The sequence below is a fragment of the Cygnus atratus genome, chromosome 29, assembly GCF_013377495.2.
Source record: "Cygnus atratus isolate AKBS03 ecotype Queensland, Australia chromosome 29, CAtr_DNAZoo_HiC_assembly, whole genome shotgun sequence".
NCBI lineage: Eukaryota > Metazoa > Chordata > Aves > Anseriformes > Anatidae > Cygnus > Cygnus atratus.
This window is the reverse complement of record NC_066390.1, coordinates 1458339-1478709: the sequence shown is the minus strand read 5'-3', so window position 1 is coordinate 1478709 and position 20371 is coordinate 1458339. Positions and strand designations below refer to the sequence as shown.

At 67.6% G+C, this 20371-nt stretch overlaps 1 protein-coding gene across 1 annotated transcript; it reads right to left on the bottom strand.

The window, feature by feature from the left end:
* Positions 1 to 1569: 1569 nt before the first annotated feature.
* Positions 1570 to 14227, bottom strand: TESPA1 (thymocyte expressed, positive selection associated 1). The gene is made up of 14 exons (XM_050715987.1): positions 14062 to 14227; positions 13736 to 13778; positions 13057 to 13106; positions 12893 to 12946; positions 12581 to 12617; positions 12361 to 12444; positions 12065 to 12273; positions 11443 to 11798; positions 10316 to 10397; positions 10120 to 10195; positions 7332 to 7387; positions 6386 to 6418; positions 5792 to 5920; positions 1570 to 1691 (listed from the first exon to the last, which is right to left on the bottom strand). Exons 1-14 carry the CDS (start codon positions 14225 to 14227, stop codon positions 1570 to 1572), a joined length of 1497 nt encoding a protein of 498 aa, XP_050571944.1.
* Positions 14228 to 20371: the final 6144 nt, after the last annotated feature.

Genomic DNA, 20371 nt, shown 5'->3' with positions numbered 1-20371 from the left:
CCGCGGAGCTGGCAGGGAACGGGCATCCCGCGCTGCTGAGCCTCGGAGAGCAGGGCTTGGGGACACCCCCGAGCTGGGGACACGGGGACGGGCAGATGTCGCACACGGGGGACGGCGAGCGGAGCCCCTGCCATGCCGTAACCCGGTGCAATCCCGCTCAGCACCACCCCAGGACCCCATTGCATGAGCCCTCTGGAAAGGAAAAGGGGCGCACTGCCAAGCACCCTGCCCAGAAAAGGGTCCCCAAAAGGCTCCCCACAAACAGGGTGCAGCCCCGAGCCGCTGATGGAGCTGGGTGCTGGGGCTAGGTGCTGGGTGCTGGGGTGAGCAGGAGCACAGGGGGCCGGGGGCTGCATCCAGCCCCGCTCCATCGCTTTCCAGCAGCTTTGGCCCTCCTGGAGCAGGGGCACAGCCCAGGCTGCAGCCAGCAGCTCCCTCACCCCTTTTTTCTCCTTTTCCTGCCCCAAAACTGCCCCGGGATGCTCAGCACAGCACCCAATCCTTCCCCTTCACGCGGTAATTTTGGTCAGGGCACATTGCCTTGCGTGACCCCAAATGGACCCGAGCTGGACGTCAAAAAAAAAGCTCCCGGAGGAGCCTCTGAGGTGGTCACGGGCTGAGGGTGAGGGTGCTCAGCGTCACCTCCACGTCCCTGGGGAGCAGCACCCGGTGGGGCGCAGCTGGTGGGAGCCGGGGGGGGGTCCTGGCTGCAAGCTGCAGGAGAGGCCGCGGGAGGAGAAAGAGGTGAAGGCAGCGGCACGGAGAATCCACAGCATGTCTCGACCCACGGGAGAGCCACGGCCCCGCAGCACGAGTGTGCCGAGCTGCAGCCGGAGCCGGACGCGCATCCCCGGGCGGGAGCTGACATCTGCTGGTAAGAAATCTCAGCAGCCTGCCAGCCCCGCGGGGCTCCTCTTCCCACGCTGGGATGCTCCCCACCCCAGATCCTGGGTGGCGCAGGGGTCCCCAGGCTCAGCACCCTCCGCTGCAGGAGCTGCGGGACAGCCGGGGGGGGGGCCGGGACGTGGGACAGCGCACGGCGTCAGTGCCCAGAAATTTGGGGTCGGCATTGCCTTGTGCGTGGGGGCACAGCCCTGGGTGCAACCCAGCGACAGCCCCAGGGCTCCTCCCCGCTCTCTGAGGCACTTCTGAGCCCTTAAAACCACCACGGTGGGAATAAAAGGACCCAGCCTGGCATCAGCGGAGGCCCTGCGCGGTGCTCCTGCCTCTTGGGACCGGACTCACCCCAGCACAGAGCCTGTCCCCACATCCCCAGGGGCCGGAGCCCCCTGCCCTGGCTGGACTCCGGAGGGCGAAGAGGAGGAGGAAGAGGAGGAGAAGGAAGAAGAGGAGGAGGAAGAGGAGGAGGAAGAGGAGGCTGCCTTGGCACAGGCGGCGGCGCTGCTGCCTGGTCGGCCACCGCGGGCCCCAGATGTTGCGCTGCGGGCACGGCTCGGCGCTCTCTGCCCGCTTGGCAGCCTCCTGGCCCAGCTGCCTCCCCGAGCAGCCCCGCAGCGGCCCCCGGGAACAACCACGGCCCCCCCCCCGGTCCAGCTGGCCCGGACCCAGTCAGCGGCCAGGCGTGAAGATCTCCCGGTCCTGCGCGGCTCGGAGGAAAGCAGCCCCGGGGAAGAGGAGCCCGGGCCCCTCTGCGGGCACCTGGAGCCGGCCAAGGGCGATTTTCCGGGCTGCTGGAGGGCAAAGGAGGGGGACGTTGGCGGGGGGTGGCCGCGGAGCATCCCCGCTGCTGCTCCCCAAAGAGAGAGGATGGCTCATTGTGCGTTCGAGAATTTACAAGCAAATCCATTCATTAGCTGATGAGCTAATTAGAAATGGGTCCGCTAAGGGCTGCTGCTCCGTGGCTCCCAAAATCAACCCCGGCTTGGAAACCGCATCCAGGGCGCTCCTGGGGAGATGTCCTGGGCCACGTCCTGATGCTCTGCAAAGGGATGGGGGCAAAGACCCCCCCTGTGCCGGGCTGTGGCCGTACCCATCACTGCTTCAGGGCCAGGAAAAGGGTGCCAGGGAGCCTCAAAGCCCTGTGCTGGGGCTGCCGGGGGTGCTGGGGGTGAATTCAGGCGAGGAGATGCAGCTCCTGCACCCTCTCGTGGTGGATGCAGGGTGGTCCCCGGCTCCAGTAACCCCCAGTGTCCCCCCAGTTCGCGCACTGGGGACATTTGGGGACAGCACCTCCCAGGCGGTGACGTCCTGCCGTCCCCAGCATTGCTCTGCCACTGGGTGCCACCAGCTCGGTGTCCCGACCCCGTCACCCCGAGCTCTCCGGGGCACCGAGGGTCCCCCACCAAGCTCCAGGCTCAGGGGCTGCGTGCCGAAAACAGCTCCCTTTTTGGGGTCAATCCCCAGGTTTTTGGGACAATGCCATGCCTCGTGCAGGCACGCTCCTTTGTGCAGTATGCAAACAGGGGCCAGCCTTTCATGCCGGATTACACCGCCCGGCACAAAACCACGAGGGCTCTGTCAGCCGCCGTCTAATTGAAGCTTCGCTCCATCCCAGGCGAAATCCGTCGCTAATAACACAAAAACCCACCTCGGGGAACAATTACGCGGCGAGGAGCTGTCAGGAAGAACTTGTGCCGTCTCCCGGAGGACATCCCACTCTGCGGCAGCTCCCAGCAGCCCCGTGCCGAGCCTTCTCCCAAGGAAAAAAAAAAATAAAATAAAAAATAAAATAAAAAAAAAGACATGTTTTTCAAAATGAGATTTCTCTCACCTGCGGCGGCAAGCTCGGAGGTGGGAGCTGCTGCTGCTGCTTCTGCGGTTGTCGCTGCATACATTGAGCCACCCCCTGCGCCTTCCTCGGCCGGCTCAGAGCTGGGCTTTGCCACAAGAGCCCTCCTGCGTGGTGGCACGGCACACACCTTGCCCCCGTGGAAGCGTGCCCAAGCGTGAAAATCGCTCAATTCTCTCCGAAAGCTGCCCAGAAGTGCCAGGAGGGAGGCGGCGGCGGCGCGATCATCGGCACCGCTGGAGCTGGTGGTGGTAGGAGGCAGCTCCTCGAGCGGGGGCAAGACTTTGTCTGCTGCAGGCTGCTTGGCCAGGAGAGGTGTTGGTTTTTTTCCCGGAAAAATTCTGCTTTGGGAAAAAATCACATATTGCTTGGCATCTCTTAGGGCATCGCAACACCGGTGAGGAAAAGGCTTTGGGATGGGCTGCTCGTGAGCACCCACGTTTGGTCTGTCCTCCAAGCTGAAGCAAAGCCCAGCAAGTCCACGATGCTCTTCCCGCTGGATCCTCGGGCTGGGACACCAGCACGCACTGGTTTGTTGGTCTGGGCCACCAGCAGGCACTGGTTTTTGGTCTGGGACACCAGAAGTCACTGGGTTTTGGTCTGGGACACCAGCAGGCACTGGTTTTTGGTCTGGGACACCAGAAGTCACTGGGTTTTGGTCTGGGCCACCAGCAGGCACTGGTTTTTGGTCTGAGCACTGGTCTATCAGCCTGGTTCCCTGGTTTGGGGTCTCGGGGGTACACCTAAAGCCCACATCCCACGGAGCTGGGCCCTCCCCACCACCACCCCACGTCTCCTGTGCTCCGGGGCAGATCCGTGGCCCTCCAGGGCAGCGCTCCTCGTCTTCTCAGAGCTTCTGCCCCCACCCCGGGGAGGTCAGCATCATCCCACGGCACTGCCATCATCATCCTCACAGCCACCAGGCATCCCCCGGCCTGAGGCTGATGCATTTGGGGCAAAGCCACACATTTGGCACCCCGGGACCCCCACGTGAGGCTGCCACGAAGCAAGTGGAAGGCTCAGCGGCTCGGCTGGGGCTTAATTTCGGACGGGGAAGGAGCAGCAGCAGGGAAAGAGCTGGGAAAACGAAATCTGGGGGCAGAACGCCGGGACCGGTGCCCGCGCTGCTGCGATGAGCCCGGCCCCAGGAGTGGAAGCCCGGGGTGGATTTGTGCCGTGCATCACAAGCACTCGACTCATCTCCATCTCATCCCACTCGGCTCATCTCCATCTCAGCCCACTCGACTCATCCTGGCCTCATCCCACTCAGCTCATCTCAGCCTCAGCCCGTTTAACTCATCTCGGTCTCATCCTGCTCCAGAACCCCTTTGCGCATGGCAGGAGCTGTTCTGGGGCCGTGCACGAGTGCTCCTGGAGGTGGTGGAGGGGCTGCAATGGGAAAGCAAAGGGGCCAGCGTGGTGGGAAGGGGATTGGGACCGCAGTCCTGCCCCCGGGGGCATCCCCACCACCCCCCGGCTGCTGAGCGAAGGGAAGGGGTGAAAGCAAGGGGGTGCCAGCCCGTGCCAGGGCTGGGGAGCTGAGCCCGCCCCCACGCACCCCCCTGGCCACCCCGTGTCACCCCCTGTCCCCGAAAGCCACCAGCCCTACTCACTCCCAGCCCTGCCAGCACTGGGACTCCCCAAAGTGTCCTCGTCCCTCCGCCTTGGGGACCCCAAGAGAGCCCTGCGCCATCCCCGCTCCCCCTGCACAAAGGGGTGGGAAGAGCCCCCGGGAATTAACGAACTCCGCTAATGAGGGGGGAATTCCAGGAAGGGAAACAACCCAGGGGGCATCCGGGTAGGAGGGATCCTGGCACGGCGGCGGGGATGGGACCACAAGGGATCGGCCAAGCTGGCTCCGGGAACGGGTCCAAGCCCGGGGGCTGGAGCTGCTGCCCCCCCGAGCACCGGGTCCTCCTCGCAGATGCTCCTAGACCCCCACCCCATCCAGCCCCACCAGCACAGGGGGGGGAGAGCTGAGCCCTTTGGGGGGCCTGGGGAGGGACCTACAGACAGTGGGGTCACCTGGAGGCACCACGGCCCCGAGCGGAGCCCAGCAAGCACAGGGTCGTGGCCAAGGTCCCCTCCTGGGGGGCACAGGATGCTCCCGTGGGACCCCAGCACCCGGATCCCGGTGGGTCACCCCAAAACCGTGCCGTGGGATGGAGCAGGGGATGGAGGTGACCTGCTGCACCCTCCGGACCCCAAGAAAGCCACCGGAGCGATGGGCGATGGGGACGGGGGAGGTGGTGAGCAGAGCACCCAGCACCCGAGGCGATGGAGAGCTTGTGGGCAGAGAAGTCCTGCGGGATGGGGTCTCGGGGTCTGTTTTTGTAGGGCCTGAAGGCACCGCTGGGTACAGCAGGCGTGGGAAGCAGTGTGGGGGGGTCTCCGGGACAGAGAAGGACCACAGACCGTGACTGTGGGGTTGGGGAGGCGTCCCGGGAGCACCTTGGCTTTGGTGGAGAAGCAGAAAGGTCCCCAGGGCTCCGCCACCCCATTTAGGCACCAGAAGGGGGTCCGTGGCCAGGCGGTGGGGCCGGGGTTCTCCATCCCCCCCCCCAAAACCAGCTGCGCCCCCCCCCCCCGGCAGCAGGATCGTGCCCCGAGCCAGGACACAGCTGGGTCGTGTCCCGATCCCGCAGCAAGCACCAGGCAGGACGGGACAGGGAGCGATTAGGGGGTGGCTTTATTGCAGCTCTGCCTCGGAGCGATTCCTCCTTTTTGGCAGGTCCCACGCCAGAAGAGCCAGGGGACGAGCTGGTGGCACCTGGGGATCGGGCACAACCGGCCTCAGGGGGCTGCAGCGGGCGCTGTGCAGAGCCCTGGGCCAGGGCCCCGTGTCCCCGACGTCCCCAAGCGAGGCCACCGCTTCGGGGACACCATTTACCCTGCTGGCCGCCCGCTATCCCTCTGGAGGAGGCAAAACAGAGAGGTGAGAGCCGGCAGCGGGGCGCAGGAGGAGCCGCAGGTGCCCCTCAGCGCCATGCCACAGCCCCCCCCACCCCCCCCCAAACCCTCCCGCCCCGGGTCCGTTCTCACCCTTTTTGCCCCCAAAAATCAGCCGCACCGCCCCCGCCAGGGTGTCCCCCAGGGACCTGAGGAGGCGCTCCAGCAGGTCGGTGGCGTCCACCAGCGCTCCTTCGGAAGCCCGGTCCCTTCCCTCGGCATCTGCGGGGGGAGAGGGGGGGTCTCCGGGGTGCCCTGGTGCTGCTCCAGGGCTCCTTGCCCCCCCCCCCCCCCCCGGCCCCCCCCCCGCAGCACCCCAATTTGTACCCTGGCAAAAAAAAGCTGCTCCAGCCCTGGAGCTGCTGCTTCTTGCGTTTTTTTGTTTTTTTTTTTTGGGGGGGGGGGTGGGAACAGAGCCCCTGGCACCGTGGTTGGTGCTTGGATGGTGGGGGGGGGGGGATGTGGGGGCTGCCAGGAGTGAGCCCACCCCCAGAAAAAGGCAGAAGCCGCCCCCAGAGAAGGGAGAAGCCACCCCCAGGAGCAGGGTCCGGATGCTCTGCGCCTTGCAGCCCAGCCAGCAGCCCCCCTGGGGAGCGGGGTCCCCACTCAGGACCCCCCTCAGGTCCCTCAGGACCCCCCCCTCACGTCCCCACGCAGGACCCCCCCCCCCAAACCCCCCCAGCTCACCGGTGCCCGCGGAAGGCGTCACGTCGGTCGGCACTGCGGGTGGAAGAGAGAGGGGTTGTCACCGACCCCATTGTGGGGTCAGGATGGGGACAGAGCCCCCCGTGCACGAGCCAGCCAGCCCCTTGGGGACATCTTATCCCATTCCTGCCCCCCCCAGGACCCCCCCCCCCCCCCCCCAGGGGACCTGCCCTACTCACAGGCAGCAGCCAGGCTGCAGGCGAGCCCTGCCAGCGCCAGGAGAGCCCAGAGCTTCATCGTCCCCGGGGACGTCGGGGGGTGGCAGCCCAGGGGTGATGAGGCCAGGCTGGGCCCCGTCCCTTATGAAGGCAGCGGGCACCAGTCGGCCGGGCTGGGGGGCCGGGGGGGGGCTGGCTGGGGGAAGGTGCCCCCGCCCGGGCACGGGGCCAGTGCAGGATTAGCCCGGATTAGCCCCCGCAGCCCCTCCGGGAGCCACCAGCCCCAGCCAAACCGCGGCCGGTCCCCGTCCCCCTGGGCTCCACGTGCTGGAGCGGTGCCCAAAGTCTGGGCAGGTTGGGTGGCTCCCATCCACACACCCCCAGTACACCCCATACCCCTCCCAGTACACCCCATACCCCTCCCAGTATACCCCATACCCCTCCCAGTACACTCCATACCCCTCCCAGTACACCCCATACCCCTCCCAGTACACCCCGTACCCCTCCCAGTACACCCCATACCCCTCCCAGTACACCCCATACACCTCCCAGTACACTTCATACCCCTCCAGTACACCCCGTACCCCTCCCAGTACACCCCCTACCCCTCCCAGTACACTCCATACCCCCCCAGTACACCCCATATCCCTCCCAGTACACTCCATACCCCTCCCAGTACACTCCGTACTCCCCCTGTACACCCCATACCCCTCCCAATACTCCCCATACCCCTCCCAGTACACTCCATACCCTCCTAGTACACTCCATACCCCTCCCAGTACGCTCCAGTATCCCCCAGTAACTGGGAGCATTTTGTTTTTTACCACTGGATGGAAAAGAGGCGAAAAAGGGAGGCAAAATGGGGCATCAAATGCGTCAAAGGTGGGGGAATGCAGGGATAAAAGTGTGGGGTGGCTCTGTGGGGGATGCAGGCGGCAGCGGGACTGGGATGCTGTGGGACGGGGATGCTGTGGGACGGGGATGCTGTGGGACAGGGATGCTGTGGGACGGGGATGCTGCAGGACGGGGACGCTGCGGGAGCACCTTCCTGGTCCAGCCCCAGCTCCCCGTTTTGGCGCTGAGCAGGGCAGAGCATCGCCCCCTGCAAGTCTGGGGACACCCAGAGCATCCTCACCGCCTGGGGTGGGGTTTTCTCCCCACGGGGGCGTGCGCAGGGAGGAACGAGGCGCCGCGCAGGGAGGCGAACGACGGGGCTGTGGGGAAGGGCAGAGGCAGAAATGCAAAACCCGAGGCTGAGTTTTCTCCCCCCGCCGCTCAGCACACGAACATCGCCCAGGAGGGATTCGTGCCGTGCCCTCTCCCACCCGCGATGCTTTGTGCGCCCGGATCAGCTTCATCCTCACGTCTTTGCGAGGGCGAAGGCAGCCGAGCGTGGCCCCGCTGCGGTGCCGGCACGGGATTCACCCGAGTGCTTCCAGCCCTCCCAGAGAGCTGGGCTGGAGCCGCAGGAAAACAATTTGGGAGGAACTGGGGAAAAAAATCGTGGTGGTAACGCGAGCAGGTCTGGGGTCAGGGTGGTGGGAGGATGCCCAGAGACCTGCCCTGGGCTGGAGCTGCAGGAAAACAATTCAGGTGGAACTGGGGAAAAAAATCGTGGTGGTAACGAGAGCAGGTCTGGGGGCGGTGGGAGGATGCCCAGGAGATGCTCGGGCAGCCTGGGTCCGTCCTGGGTGGGCAGGAAGAAAAATCTCCCCGGAGCTGGGACAAGAGGCCACATCCCCGTGTGCCTCGAATCAGGCAGGGTCTGGATGGGAGACCCCCCCGGATCCTCTCCTCCCATCACTCCTCACTACTCCGGTACAAAAATAACCATTCACGTTTAAGACATCATTTACAAGACCCTGAATCCCACTAGATTAATTCATCACGGCCCCAAAACCCCAGGCTGAGGTCTCGAAAGCACCGAGGACTTGAACATTTGCTTGAAATTTAACGAGGCCGAGGCTCTTTTTCTCCTGGAAAAAGAACAAAGCTGGATGAAGACATCGTCCCCTGCCCAGTCCCCACTGCGAGGGGCTTGTTCCCAGCAGCTCCTTGGTGCTGGGCGCTGGTTTTCGCCCTGGTCCCAGTCCAGTGTGACCGATGGTTGGGATGAAACTGGCCGTGGGTGTCCCCAGAGGGGCACAGCCCACCCCTGAGCCCCCTCCAGGCTTTTTCGGGACCCTTTGCACGGCCCCGTCCTTGACCTGCCCGGATGACAAGGATTTATTCCTCTCTTCAGCCAAGGAACCGGGACCAGGCAGAGCGAGGGGACTGGGAAGGTGCCTGCAGGTCACGGTGGGGGTCCCAGCCCCTTCGCACACCCCCGCGAGCCTCCAGCTTTGGGGGTCCCATGCAGCCCCCGCTGCACAGCACCCGTGGCACCCAGGGCACAGCGGCGGTGGGAACCAGGCTGGGTCCCCGAGGGGCTGCGTGGTTAATCTGGGATAATCCCACCCTTGGCTGCTCTCCACCGGGAAGTGCTGGGGGTTGTTTTTCCACCCGGACTTTCCCTCCCCATTAATCCAAACGCTGCTGCCCTGGGGCTGGGGCCTTCCTCCTCCTCCCCAGCGCGCGGCACCCGGAGGCGGTGCGGTGCCGACCGCAGGCGCCATGCTTCTGTCCCCACATTTGGGGGTGAGGGGGGGCAGCACGGCCACTGGTGGCCCATGGGGACACGGGGGGACACTGGCTGGGACCCGGTGGGGATGGAGATGTGGCCCTAGGTGAGACGGGGCAGAGAGCTGGGGCCGGTTGCCACCAAACCAGGGGACAGAAAGGGGACCCCCCTGTTGGGGACGTGGCCACGGGAGGTGCCGAGGCCGCCCCCCGTTATTCAGCACGGGAGGGGTTAAGGGAGCTGCAGGGCACCGCGGGCGAGGTGAGGAAGAACAGCAAAGCTTCGCAGATAAGGCGGCAGGAAGACGAAGCACAGGCCCCGAGCCATAAAGCAGCCAGATAAGGAAACGGGAGGGAGGCTTGGGAGAAAGGATGGAGAGCAAAACAAACGCCGAGCAGCACCCGCTGCTCGAGTCGTGCCAAAGCCCAGCACCTCCTCCAGCTCTGCACACCCCAGAAGCTTCACACAACCCTCATCTGTGTGCTCGCCCCCCCACCCACCCCCCAGCAAGGCAGGGCCACAGCCCGATCCCTTGGGGAACTTTATTTCCAGTGTGCTGTGGGCTCTGCCCCGGCAAACCCCCGTCCTAGTGTTACACGCGCCCGGGGAGCAGAGCGTTTCCAAAGTGCTAGTGAAGCCCCAGTAAAAACAGGGCAGGGTTTGGGGGGATGCTGGTGCTGTTGGGGGTAAAAGTCCTGAGTCGAGAGGTTCCTGGTGCAGCACAACCACGGGGTGCACACACACACACACGTGCACGCACGCTCACACCCAGACGTGTCCACGCGGTGCTCAGCCCTCGGCTGAGGACGGGCTCCGGGATCCAAAACGCGGGGTGGGGGGGGGGGGGGGCAAAATCCCTCGTGCATCCATCGGCGGCTCCCGGCCGGTGCTGGCGCCGCGGTGGGGGTGGGCAGGGGGGTTCCTCGGGGGGGTCTCACGGCATCTGCTCGGGCAGCGGCTCCTCCACGAAGCCGCTGCTGTCGGAGTGGCCGCTGCCCCCCTGCAGCATCAAGCCTGGAGCGCGGGGAGGGGGCGCGCTGGCAGCGGTGCCGGAGGAAGCCCCCAGCTCCTGAGCACCTCTGCGCCCCCCCCGTGTGACCCCCTGCCCCCCTGGAGGAAAGCCCCCCGACTTACTTCTCCGGACCCGCAGGGAGGGAGGGAAGAAGCAGCCGGCTTCCTCGTGGGCATCGCCGTCGTCCTCACCGGCGCTCGGCACCTGCACGGAGAGGCCGGGGCTCGGGGAGAGGTTGTGCAAAGGGCGAGGGGGGGGCTGGAGCGCGTGTGCAAGGGCGTGCGTGCGTGTGAGCACACGCGTGTGTTTGTGCAAAGGTGCACCTGTGCATGCACGCGCACCCACGCCAAGGCGCATCCATGCACGTGCACACGGCGCATGCACTTCTGAGTGTGCACCGACATGCTTCCGTGCACGAGCGTGAGCGTGGCTGGGGGCGTGCAAGGATGCTCCATCGTGCGAGAGGCTCTAAATCCTTCAGCCCCCAAACCGCCGCCGCCTCTGCTGCTCCACGGCCTCCTCGCCAGCTCCTCGCCCCCCCGGCAGCCCCGCGCCGCTCCCCTCGCCCCCTCCCCAGCCCCCCGCTGCCCCTCACCTCTTCCATCTCGAAGGAGTCCGGGGCCTCCCCGCAGCGCGTCTCTGCCCAGCTGGGATGATGGGGGGAGAGCCCCCCCACTGCCGGAGCCTTCCCGGGGGGCTGCAGCCCTGGTGCATCCCCCTGCCACCATCTGGTGTCCCTTGGGTCACCTTCCCGGTGCCGTCCCCTGCTCCGCCGGGCCCGTTGGCCTCCATCTCTTGGCTGGTGGGACCAAGGGGACGATGCCCCGCAGGAGTCCAGGGGCTCGCCGGGGGGCTGGGCCCCTTCCTTCCTCCCGGGGGAGGTCCCCCAGGGGCTGGAGCCAAAACCGGAGTCCCCCTCGGCTCCCGGCTGCTCGGGGGTGGCGCACACCCACCCGCCATGGGTGGCCGCGGCGCACGGAGCTGGGGACGAGGCGACGTCCGCCCACAGCTGCCTGTCCTCTGTGCCCCCCTGTCCTGTCCCCACGGGGCACGGAGCACCCCCAGTCCACGGCAGACCCCCCACCGAAGGGCTCAGGCAACGGGGACGCTCCTCGGCAGTGTCCATCCCCTCTGGGGACAGCCTTGGGGACAGCCCCAGCTGCCGGTGACACCTGGGGACACCCCGCTCCGGCCACGGGGGTGCCGGCGGAGACCCCGGGGCTCCATGCGGTGACGTTCCCAGGGGCACCTCACCAATGTCCCTTTCCCCACCCTCGCCATCGGGGGGGTCGAAGCGAAACCTCTCCTCCCTGGCCCGCTCCAGCACCTCCTGCACCACCCTGCCCAGGGCGCCGGCCCCCCGCGGGCTGTCCCCGGTGCGGGGGGCCGTGTACAGGCACATTTTGGCCACGGCCTTCTTCAGGCGGTCCCCGGGCGAGAGGACGGCGGGCTGGGCGGGGGAGACGCGGATATCGGGGACGTCGGGGTCGGCCCAGGCGAGGCGCAAGGGGGAGATGCGCTGCACGGGGGTCTTGGAGACGTAGGAGTAGAGGCAGAAGAACGCGTCGGCCGTGGCGGCCAGAGCTTGGACCTGCTGGAAGCGACCTGGGAGGGGGGGGGAAGGAAGAGGCAAAGGGGGGGCGCTCAGGGGGTGAGGGGTGCTCAGGGGGCTGCAGCAGGGATGGGGTGGCCTCCCCAGATGGCACAGGTGGGGAAACTGAGGCACGAGAGCGTCTTTGCCACCATCCCCATGGAGCAAAGCACAGCGCGGCGGATAAACCCCGGCTCTAGGGGGGCGGGCAAGCGCAGGATGCAGCTCCCCATGTCATTGTCCCCCGCCCCCCAAGCTTGGGGACCCGGGTGTCACTCACTGGCCAGCATCAGGCAGGGGTCCTCCATCTCCATGCGCCGCACCTGGGCCTTCAGGAAGAGCTGGAAGTCGATGCCCTTGGCCTGCGAGGGCGCCGAGAAGAAGCGCGCGGGGATGCGAGCCACGGCGCCCGGCTCGCTCTGCACGAAGCCCAGGTTGTAGAGGATTTCCTCGGCGTCCGCCTGCCACCACTCCAGCACCTCGGAGATGCTGCGGAGGGGACGGCCCCGGCTCAGCGCCACGGGGACGGGTGTCACGAGGGGGGTGGCCCCAGCAACCCCGTCGGGGAGCCCCTACCTGGAGCTGGTCTTGTTGGTGACGCTGGAGAGGGCGCTGGATGCCATGCTGTGCCCCAGGTTGAGCTGCTTGCCCCGCAGAGCCCTGGGGGGGGGGGGGGGAGATGCCAGGGGGTGTCACAGCCTGTCCCATGCCTGGGGACAATGTGACAGCCCTGGGGACAACCCGACAGCCCTGGGGACAGCCCACCAAGTGCACAGGGGTGAGACCCAGCTCTCACCTGCCGGTGGCTTTGTCATTCCCCGGTAGCAGAAGAGCTGGAAAAGGGAAGCAGAGAGGTGCTGGGGAGCGACGTGGGGCATTGCGGGGGGCTGGGGACAGGTCCCCCGCCTGCCAGCCGTGCTGCAGTGACACCTCGCTCGCTGTGGTCACAGCCCCAGTGGATGCAGGGCTTGGGGACGGGTGGCCAGCCCCAGCCTGACCGTGACCACACCAAAACCATCCGGTTTTTGTCCCCTGCATCCTCCGGGGATGCTCTGCCCCTTGGGGACAGCGACACCGCAGGAGGGGACAGCCTGGGGGTGGCCCCTACCTTCAGCTCCCAGCGTCAGATCGTCCTCGAAGCTGGCGCCGCTGCTCCCGCAGCCTGCAAGCGAGCGCGGCCGTGAGCCGGGGGGGTTCTGGGGACACGCAGGGACCACCACCCTCCTCCCCATCCGCGCCGCGCTCGGGCTCCCCACCCCAAATCCCACGTACCGTAGGGTCCCAGCAAGCCCAGCTCCTCCGGCAGCACCTCCACGGATGACCTGAGGCCAGAGCAGACCCCCAGTTAGCCCCCACCGGTGCTGCCCATCCCCGATCCCGGGGGGGCTGCAGCTGGAAGGATCCTGAGTAGGGTGGGACAAGCGCAGGGGGACAGGGACGAAGCTGGGGAGGACAACGGGCTGGTGGCTCGGCTTGCAGGTGGCAGCATGGCACCGGGGGGGGGGCGAGGGGGGGGGGAATGCCCAGCACCCAGGGGACCCCAGCTTTGAGGTGGGTTTTTTTTTTGGGACCCCCCCTGCCACCCCTCTTGCCCAGCCCAACGGGGGAAGCCGAAGCCAGCCGGGGGTTTCCTGGTGACGCCAGGCGTGGGGACCCGCTCCCCGCAGGGACGGTGGCAGCGCTGGGGCCGGGTGCCATCTGCGTTTCCTGTGCGGGGGCGAGCAGGGAGTGTGCGGGGGGGGGGGGAACGCCGCTGTCCCCCCCCTGGCACACACGTGCCTGCGGCTCCTGTGCCACTTCCAGCAAGGGCCAGGCGCGAGCCGCGGGCGCCGGCATCGTCCCGCACCCCTGGGGCTCACGGGGACGGTGCCGAGGGGTGCAGAAACCACCGGGGGGGGGGGGGGGGGGGCAGCGGGGAGGCAGCGTGTGCCCTGCAGCCCCGGCAGCTCACCCGCAGTGCTGCAGCCACGTCTCTATCTTGCTGGAGGAGCTTCCTGCGGGGAGCAGAGAGGCCGGTGAGATAAAGCAGCACGAGCCGAGCACGAGGGACCCCCCCCCCCACCGCTGCGCTGCGGTCACCGGCTCAAGCGCGGTGCGGAGCGGCGCTGCCCAGCCCCGGGAAGCGTGCGCGTCCACGTGCGAGTGCCCACGGGCACGCCGCACCCATGCACGTGCTCGCAGATGCCTTTGCACGCACACGAGCACGCGTTCACGAGCGAGTCCGGCGTGCAGACGCCCCGCTCACGCGTGCGCTCGCCTGCCGGCGCGCCCCCAAACCTTCAAGGAAGACGTCGTCCAGGTGGGGGGGCTGCAGCTCGGGGACGTCCTGCATGGCAGCGGCCGCCTCCTCCTCGACCACCGTGGTCCGCCAGCAGCGGCTCTGCCTGACCCAGGCGCGCCGTTTCTCCCACGAGGACGGGCTGAGCACCGAGGCGCCCTCCATGGCAGCTCCAGGCGGGCCGGGGCTCTCCCGGGGTGGGGGCAGGAGACCCTGCGGGGACAGGAGAGCCCTGAGGATTGTGGGGGGGTAGGGGGGGGTCTCCTCCTCCAGCATCAGGCCGTGGGTGCCACAGGGGGCTCTGTGGGTGCACCCCGCATCCCTCCTCGCCCCACACGGCATCCCCAAGTCCCAGCATCACCCCTTGGCGTGGCCGCGTCGCACGGCACCGTAATCCTTCAGGGCTCCCTTTGGGTTTTTTTCTTTTCAGGAGCGGGGACAGCAGCAAGCGAAGACCCCATCTCCGACCCCATACCTGCTGCCCGTCCTTACTGGGGAGCGATCCCGCTGCAGGGGTGCTCAGGCATCGCCCCCGGGGCCCATGGGTGCTGGGGGACCACGGTGCCGGGAGCCGTGCGAGCGGACGGAAGAGCTGCAGGGGCTGCGATAAGGCGCACGGACCTGCGCCGGGGCCCGGCACCCTCTGGGACAGATGATGAAGATCTCCAGAGCCTGGTACGACCCTGCTGGGGAGCGACGTCCGCTCCCCGCTAAATCCCATAGGAGCTTCCCCATCCCGTCCCCAGCCCAGCCCTATAGGGTCGGGGCTGGCCGGTGCGCCCACAGCACCTCCGATCCCGCTCCTGCCCCTGTTTCCCAGCTGCTTCTTCCTGCCCTGCTCCCCCGTGTCACCCCCAGGGGACACACGGTCCCTCGCCCCCTGCCATGGCATGGATGGGGGCAGGGTCCGTGGGGTCATGGCTCACAGCTGGATTTAGGGCCCCCCCTCAGCAACCTGCACACCCGAACCACATCCCTGGGGGCACCCCAAGCCCCCTGCACCCATGGGTGACGTGAGCCGTGGGTGCCATCGCTGACACCCCCCCCGTGCACCCCCGGAGCTGCAGCGGTGCCGAAAGTCCCCAGAGGAGGGAGGGCGCATCGCAGCTCGTCCTTGTCACCATTTCCCCATTTCTCCTCCCGCCGGGCCAGGTGCGGGACGGGTGAAGCCCCCAGGGCCGGGACGTCACCCCCGGGCACCTCAGGGTGCGCAGGATCGATCCCGGACCACCCCACGCAGGATCGGTCCCCGGGATGGGGCAGCTGGGGGCTCGGGGAGCGGCCACCCCACAGCCGGGTGCTCATCAAGGCCGCATCCAGCCCGACCGGGGGCACGTGGCCGGGGCTTCCCCCATTCCAGCCCCTCGGGAGCTGCAGGGAAATGCTGTGACCCCCCCCCAAAGCTGGGGATAACTGCCCCCAGCCCCCAGCCTGCCTGTCCCCAGGGGACACGGGGGCTTTGCAGAGCCAAGCAAGAGGCCACGGCGCACGGGACCGTGGATCAGGGACCCAGCGTGGCTCGTTTGTCCCAGCCACGTGCCGGAGCGCCCCAGCCCCATCCTGTGCCACCCCCGGCCCCGGTCCCCATCAGCCCCTCCGGTCCCCTCTCCCCCCAGCACCTTCCTGGCACGGGGGGAGGTTTCTCTGTGCTCCAGGACCCACCTCCCCCAGACACCCGCCAGCTCCCCCAGCCCCTCGCCTCCGCCCCCCCCAAACCCACATCCATCCACCTCCCGCTCATCCGCCCCCTCTGCCGTGCCGTCCCCCCAGCCCTCACTTCCCTCCCCCCCCCCCAACCTTTTTGGGGTGAAACCAGCCCCGCACCCTCGGCTGGGTGGCCCCCACCTCCGTCACTCACCCACACAGGGGGCACCCGGGCAGCCCGCCGAGGCGCTGCCTTATCCCCGCCGAGGGGCCATCGGCCTCATCCCCCCCGCCCCGCCGCCGCCGTGCCCGGCCCCCGGCGGCATCTGTCGTCAGCGAGCTGGGAGGAAACTCATCTGTTTTGAAGAGGAAATTAAAAAAATCAACAGTGAAACCTCAAACGTTGACCCACATCCGCTGCCACAGCGGGAAAAACTTAATGAGCTGCCTACGTGGGCGAGGGTGGCTAATAATAGCCCGGGCACCCATCGAGCCACCCAGGGCGCCCTTCCCAGGGGTGACAAGAGCACCCATCTCCGGGACAGGGGTCCCCGAGGGTGATGGGGCCAGCCGTGGGGATGTGCCCAGGCCAAGCGGTGCTGAGCAGGATGGTGGGGTGAAGGGAATCGGTGCTTTGCACGGAGGAAAAAGCCGCTTGGCGATGCCGGGGGCGATGCTCCCGGTGGGGCACGGAGGCACCCGCGCCGCTCCGCATCCTCCAGCCGGATTTTCCCCTCCCTGGAGGACCTGGGAGGCTGGAGGGCCACCCCAAAGGCTGGCACGCCGTGCCAAGCTGCAGGTGGCCGCGGGGCGATAAGGGAGCTGCAGGAGATAATCGGCACCCGGCCCGCTGCCCCCAGCGCTGCGCAGCTCCGATAAAGGGCCGGGAGCCGGCACGGAGAGGGGACAGAGGGGACAGGCTGCGGGGAGGAGAGGGGACAGGCTGCAGGGACACCAAGCCGGGCGGTGAGGCAGGACGGGTGCTGGAGGTGGCCTTTTAAAGGCTTCTTTCCCAAAAGCTTTTTGCCCTCTGCGCAGCCCCAGCTCTGCTCCCACCTTCCAGCGGCTCCTCCAGCACCGGGCTGAAGGCACCTGGGGACAAGGACAGGATGGCACGGAAGGATGGCACTCACCTCCAGCCGGGACATCGTGGCCACCAGCGCTGCCCGTGGGCCACCAGCCCTGGTAGGACAGAGGCAGAGGGGCGAGAGGTGGACGAAGAGGCTGAGGAAGAGCTCCGGGATGAAGAGGGCTTTAACCCCGTCCTCCCCTTGACCTTCGCTGCTTTTCCTACCCAAAAAAAAAAAAAGAGCGGCGATGGGGCAGGTCCCGTCCCAGCCCTCGCCGGCGCCTTGCCCCTCGCGGCACCACGGCTGCCCCACGGCGAGCCCGGCCAGCGCGGCTCGACCAAAGCCACGAGCCCATCAAAAAAGGCAACGAGTCGGGCCGTCAGGACGCGCTCTCCTGGAATGGTGCTGCCCGGAGGAGGGATATTTTTAGCCTGCAAACGTTTGTGGATAAAAGCCCCGAATTAACCATTGCTTTATCCCGCCCGGGAGCGCGATTTTCCAGGGAAGCCCCGCGGCGCATCGCCACCGTGCCACTTCGTCCCCTCCTCTGCGGGGAAGGGTTTTGTCCCGGCCGTAACGCCTGTGCCCTGGCTTCCCTCCAGGCCAGGAGCAGGAAAGCAGCCGCCTCCTCCCACGGGATGCTTTCAGCCCGATGCACTTGGAGGGTTTTATTAGCCCTGGGTCACATCCAGCACCCACCATCCCCGCCCTGGCAGGGATGCTCAGGGATGTCGAGGGCCAGGGGACGCTGTGCTTAGTGGCCAAGGGACCAGGGACATCCCCAGATCCCTGCTGCATCTATCCCAGCGCTATCACCCCGCATCTGTGCCCGATTCCACCTTCTCCTCCCCGATATTCCCCCCCCCCCAAAATGACTTTGCAGCCTCTCCGCCCGCCGCCGCACGGCTCTGAAGCCGCTTTCCCCTCCACCTTCCCCAGCAGCTCCTGGGCTTTGAAGCCTCCTCCTCGCCGCCGAGCTGGGGCCGCATCCAAGGCTCCCGGGACGCGGCCGAGCAGGGCAAGGCCGGATCGAAGCCGGGCAGGATTTTCCCGTAAAAGCCCGGCGAGGAGTAAAATGGAAGTGGGCCGAGCCGAGAGCGCACGCGGGCAGCCCCAGGGAGCCGCGGTTATTTGCTGACAGCACGGGCGAGGTCGCGGCTGCTGTTTTGTGTCCTCGTTGCTTGGAGGAGGCCGGAAAATTGCAGGGGAGGAAGGGATGGAGAGGGAGGGGAGCTGGGAGGAGGCACGGCTGGGGATGTCCCGTCATTCCCCAACCAAGGGGACCCCAGGAGAGGACCCCGTGCAGGGAGACGTACCCCAAAAACCAGGAGCATCACACGCAGCGTCCTCCATTTCACCACTCCCGCCTCCAGGAGAGGCTCGGGGTGGCGCAGGATTGAACCCCAGCACCGGGGACAGCCCGGTTGGGGCCACCGAGCCCCCCCCCCCCCGGAGCAGCGGGGTGCTGCGGGGCCGCCCGCACGCGAGCGCTTGGTGCATCAATAATTAACGGCGCTGCGTGACGTCGGAGCCGGACACCCCCAGGGGACGAGCGGGGGCGGGGCGGGGGGGGGGGGGCACATGGTTTTAGGAGCATTTCGGGGTTCCTGGTGCCTTTCCCCCAGCTCCAGGCCACGATGGAGAGCATGGCGTGCAGGCTGCTGCCCCGTCCTCGTGCCACACAGAGGGGTGAGAGCGGCACCCGACCCCGAACCCGCAGCACCCAGAGGCGCCGCCGTCCCCACTGTCCCCTCCCGGCTGCGTCACCCGCCCTGGGGACACGCGTGGTGCCAGCTCCTCTGCCCAGACAGGCCGGGGGGACACGGGCAGAGCATCCCGGATTAGGGGGGGGGGCGAGCGGCTCTGCCGCCCCTCCTGCCTGACCTAGTTAGCTAATTCCCGCTGCCGGAGCCTCCCGCGGCATGAATAAGTGATGGGACGCGCTTTTAGGGCTGCGGCTGCGGCGCTGCCACCGCGTCCCACCCCCCCACCCCCCCCCCCTTTCTGTCCCCACCTCCTGGCAGCCAGCACCCTGGGCCGGATCCGGCAGCGCCAGGAGTCGGGGGCTGTGTCCTGGGGGGGGGCTCTGCCCCTTGCCGAGGGGTTTTGGGGTTGCCAGCAAGGGGAAGCTTCGGTGGGGGGGGGGGGGGGGGGGTGGCAGAAGCTGGGGCACGAGCCCGTGAGAGCCACCAGGAGGAGACCCTGCGGGGGGGGGTGGCTCTGGTGGCTTTGGGACAGGACCCCGGGGTCCATCAGCTCCCCCCACCCCGGAGCACGAAGCCCCCACGATGCCTCCAGGGCTGCTGGAACCGGGCACCGGGGGCCCCAAAATTCATCACTCCAAGCACGGGGGCGAAGCTCGGGGTTGGCAACTGCGGTGTCCTCGTCCCCTGCAGCCCCCAGCCCCCCAGGGTGGCCGATGCTGCAGAGCAGAGGTCACCCGTGTCCCCGTCACCGCTCTGGGGGGTGTCACACCTTGCCAAGGGGGGTTCCACCCTGGCTGGAGTGGGGTCACTGTCCCCGCCGTGTCCCCTACAGGGTTGGGGACAGCCCCAACAAACACCCCCGGGCTGCAGCAGCACTGGGGACACCGGGGACGTGGCCCCGTGCCCATCCAGAGGGGCTGCCACATGGCAGTGTCCCAGCCCACGCGGGGGGGGGGGGGTGGCAGGGGGTGCAGGGCAGTGCTTGTCCCCTCCTTGTCCCTAAATCTTTCACCCTTTTTTTTTTTTTAGGGGGGCACAGAGCATCCAGGGACCTGCCACCGTGAAGTCCCCAGGAAACTCAGGCCTCCTGCTGCCACCCCGTCCCTGCCACCACCACGGGGGTGGCCAGCGTCCCCTTTTGGGCCACCAAAATCGGGGAGGCAGCCACCCTGGGGGCGACACCGCGCCACGTCCCCCCTGCAGTTACGAGGGACAATGGGGACGAGGGGCGCAGGGCCACCTCCGCAGGCAGGGACGGTCCCCGTGGGGGCTGGGGGGGGCGATCGATGCCCCAGGGGAATTTGCCCCCGTGGGCAGCGGGCCCGGGGCGCAGCACGTGTGGACTTTGCTCGTGCCGTGCCCTCCGAGCGGTCGGCTGCTGGTGCCTGTCCTTGTCCGGGCGTCTGTCCCTGCGTCCGTCCGTCCTGCTGTCCCTGCACCCCGGTGGCCACGTGCTCCGAGGGTCTGGCCGTGTGTCTGTCCCTGCCCGCGCAGGACCCGTGTCCCTGGGGGTCCCGATGGCCACGTCCATGTGTCTGTCCCAGTGCGGGCGTGTGTCTGCCCCGTGTGTCCGTGTGTCCTGCTGTCCCTGTGTCCCACTGTCCGTGTGTCCTGCTCTCCATGTGTCCTGCTGTCCGTGTGTCCCACTGTCCGTGTGTCCTGCTGTCCGTGTGTCCCACCACCCGTGTCCCACCGTCCGTGTGTCCCAGCGTGTCCGTCTGTCCCCACACGCGTCCGCCCCCACGCGTCGCCCTGTCCTGGCGTCCGTCAGCCCCGGCCGCGTGCCCGCGTCGTGCCCTGTCCGTGTGTCCGTCCCTGGGGTCCGTCTGTCCCCCGCGCTCCCCTTCGCCCACGTCCCTCTGCGTCTGCCCCGGTGGCTGCGCCTGTCC

What these genes read in the sequence shown, in the direction of transcription:
- TESPA1 (XM_050715987.1), bottom strand. Translation starts at nt 14,227, where the DNA reads ATGGAGGGCGCCTCGGTGCTCAGCCCGTCCTCGTGGGAGAAACGGCGC. An exon ending in GGGCTTGCTGGGACCCTACG is followed by an intron (nt 12,947 to 13,056) that starts GTACGTGGGATT and finishes GCTCGCTTGCAG; the next exon opens with GCTGCGGGAGCAGCGGCGCC. An exon ending in CCGCTGCCCGAGCAGATGCC is followed by an intron (nt 7,388 to 10,119) that starts GTGAGACCCCCC and finishes TTTTCCATCCAG; the next exon opens with TGGTAAAAAACAAAATGCTC.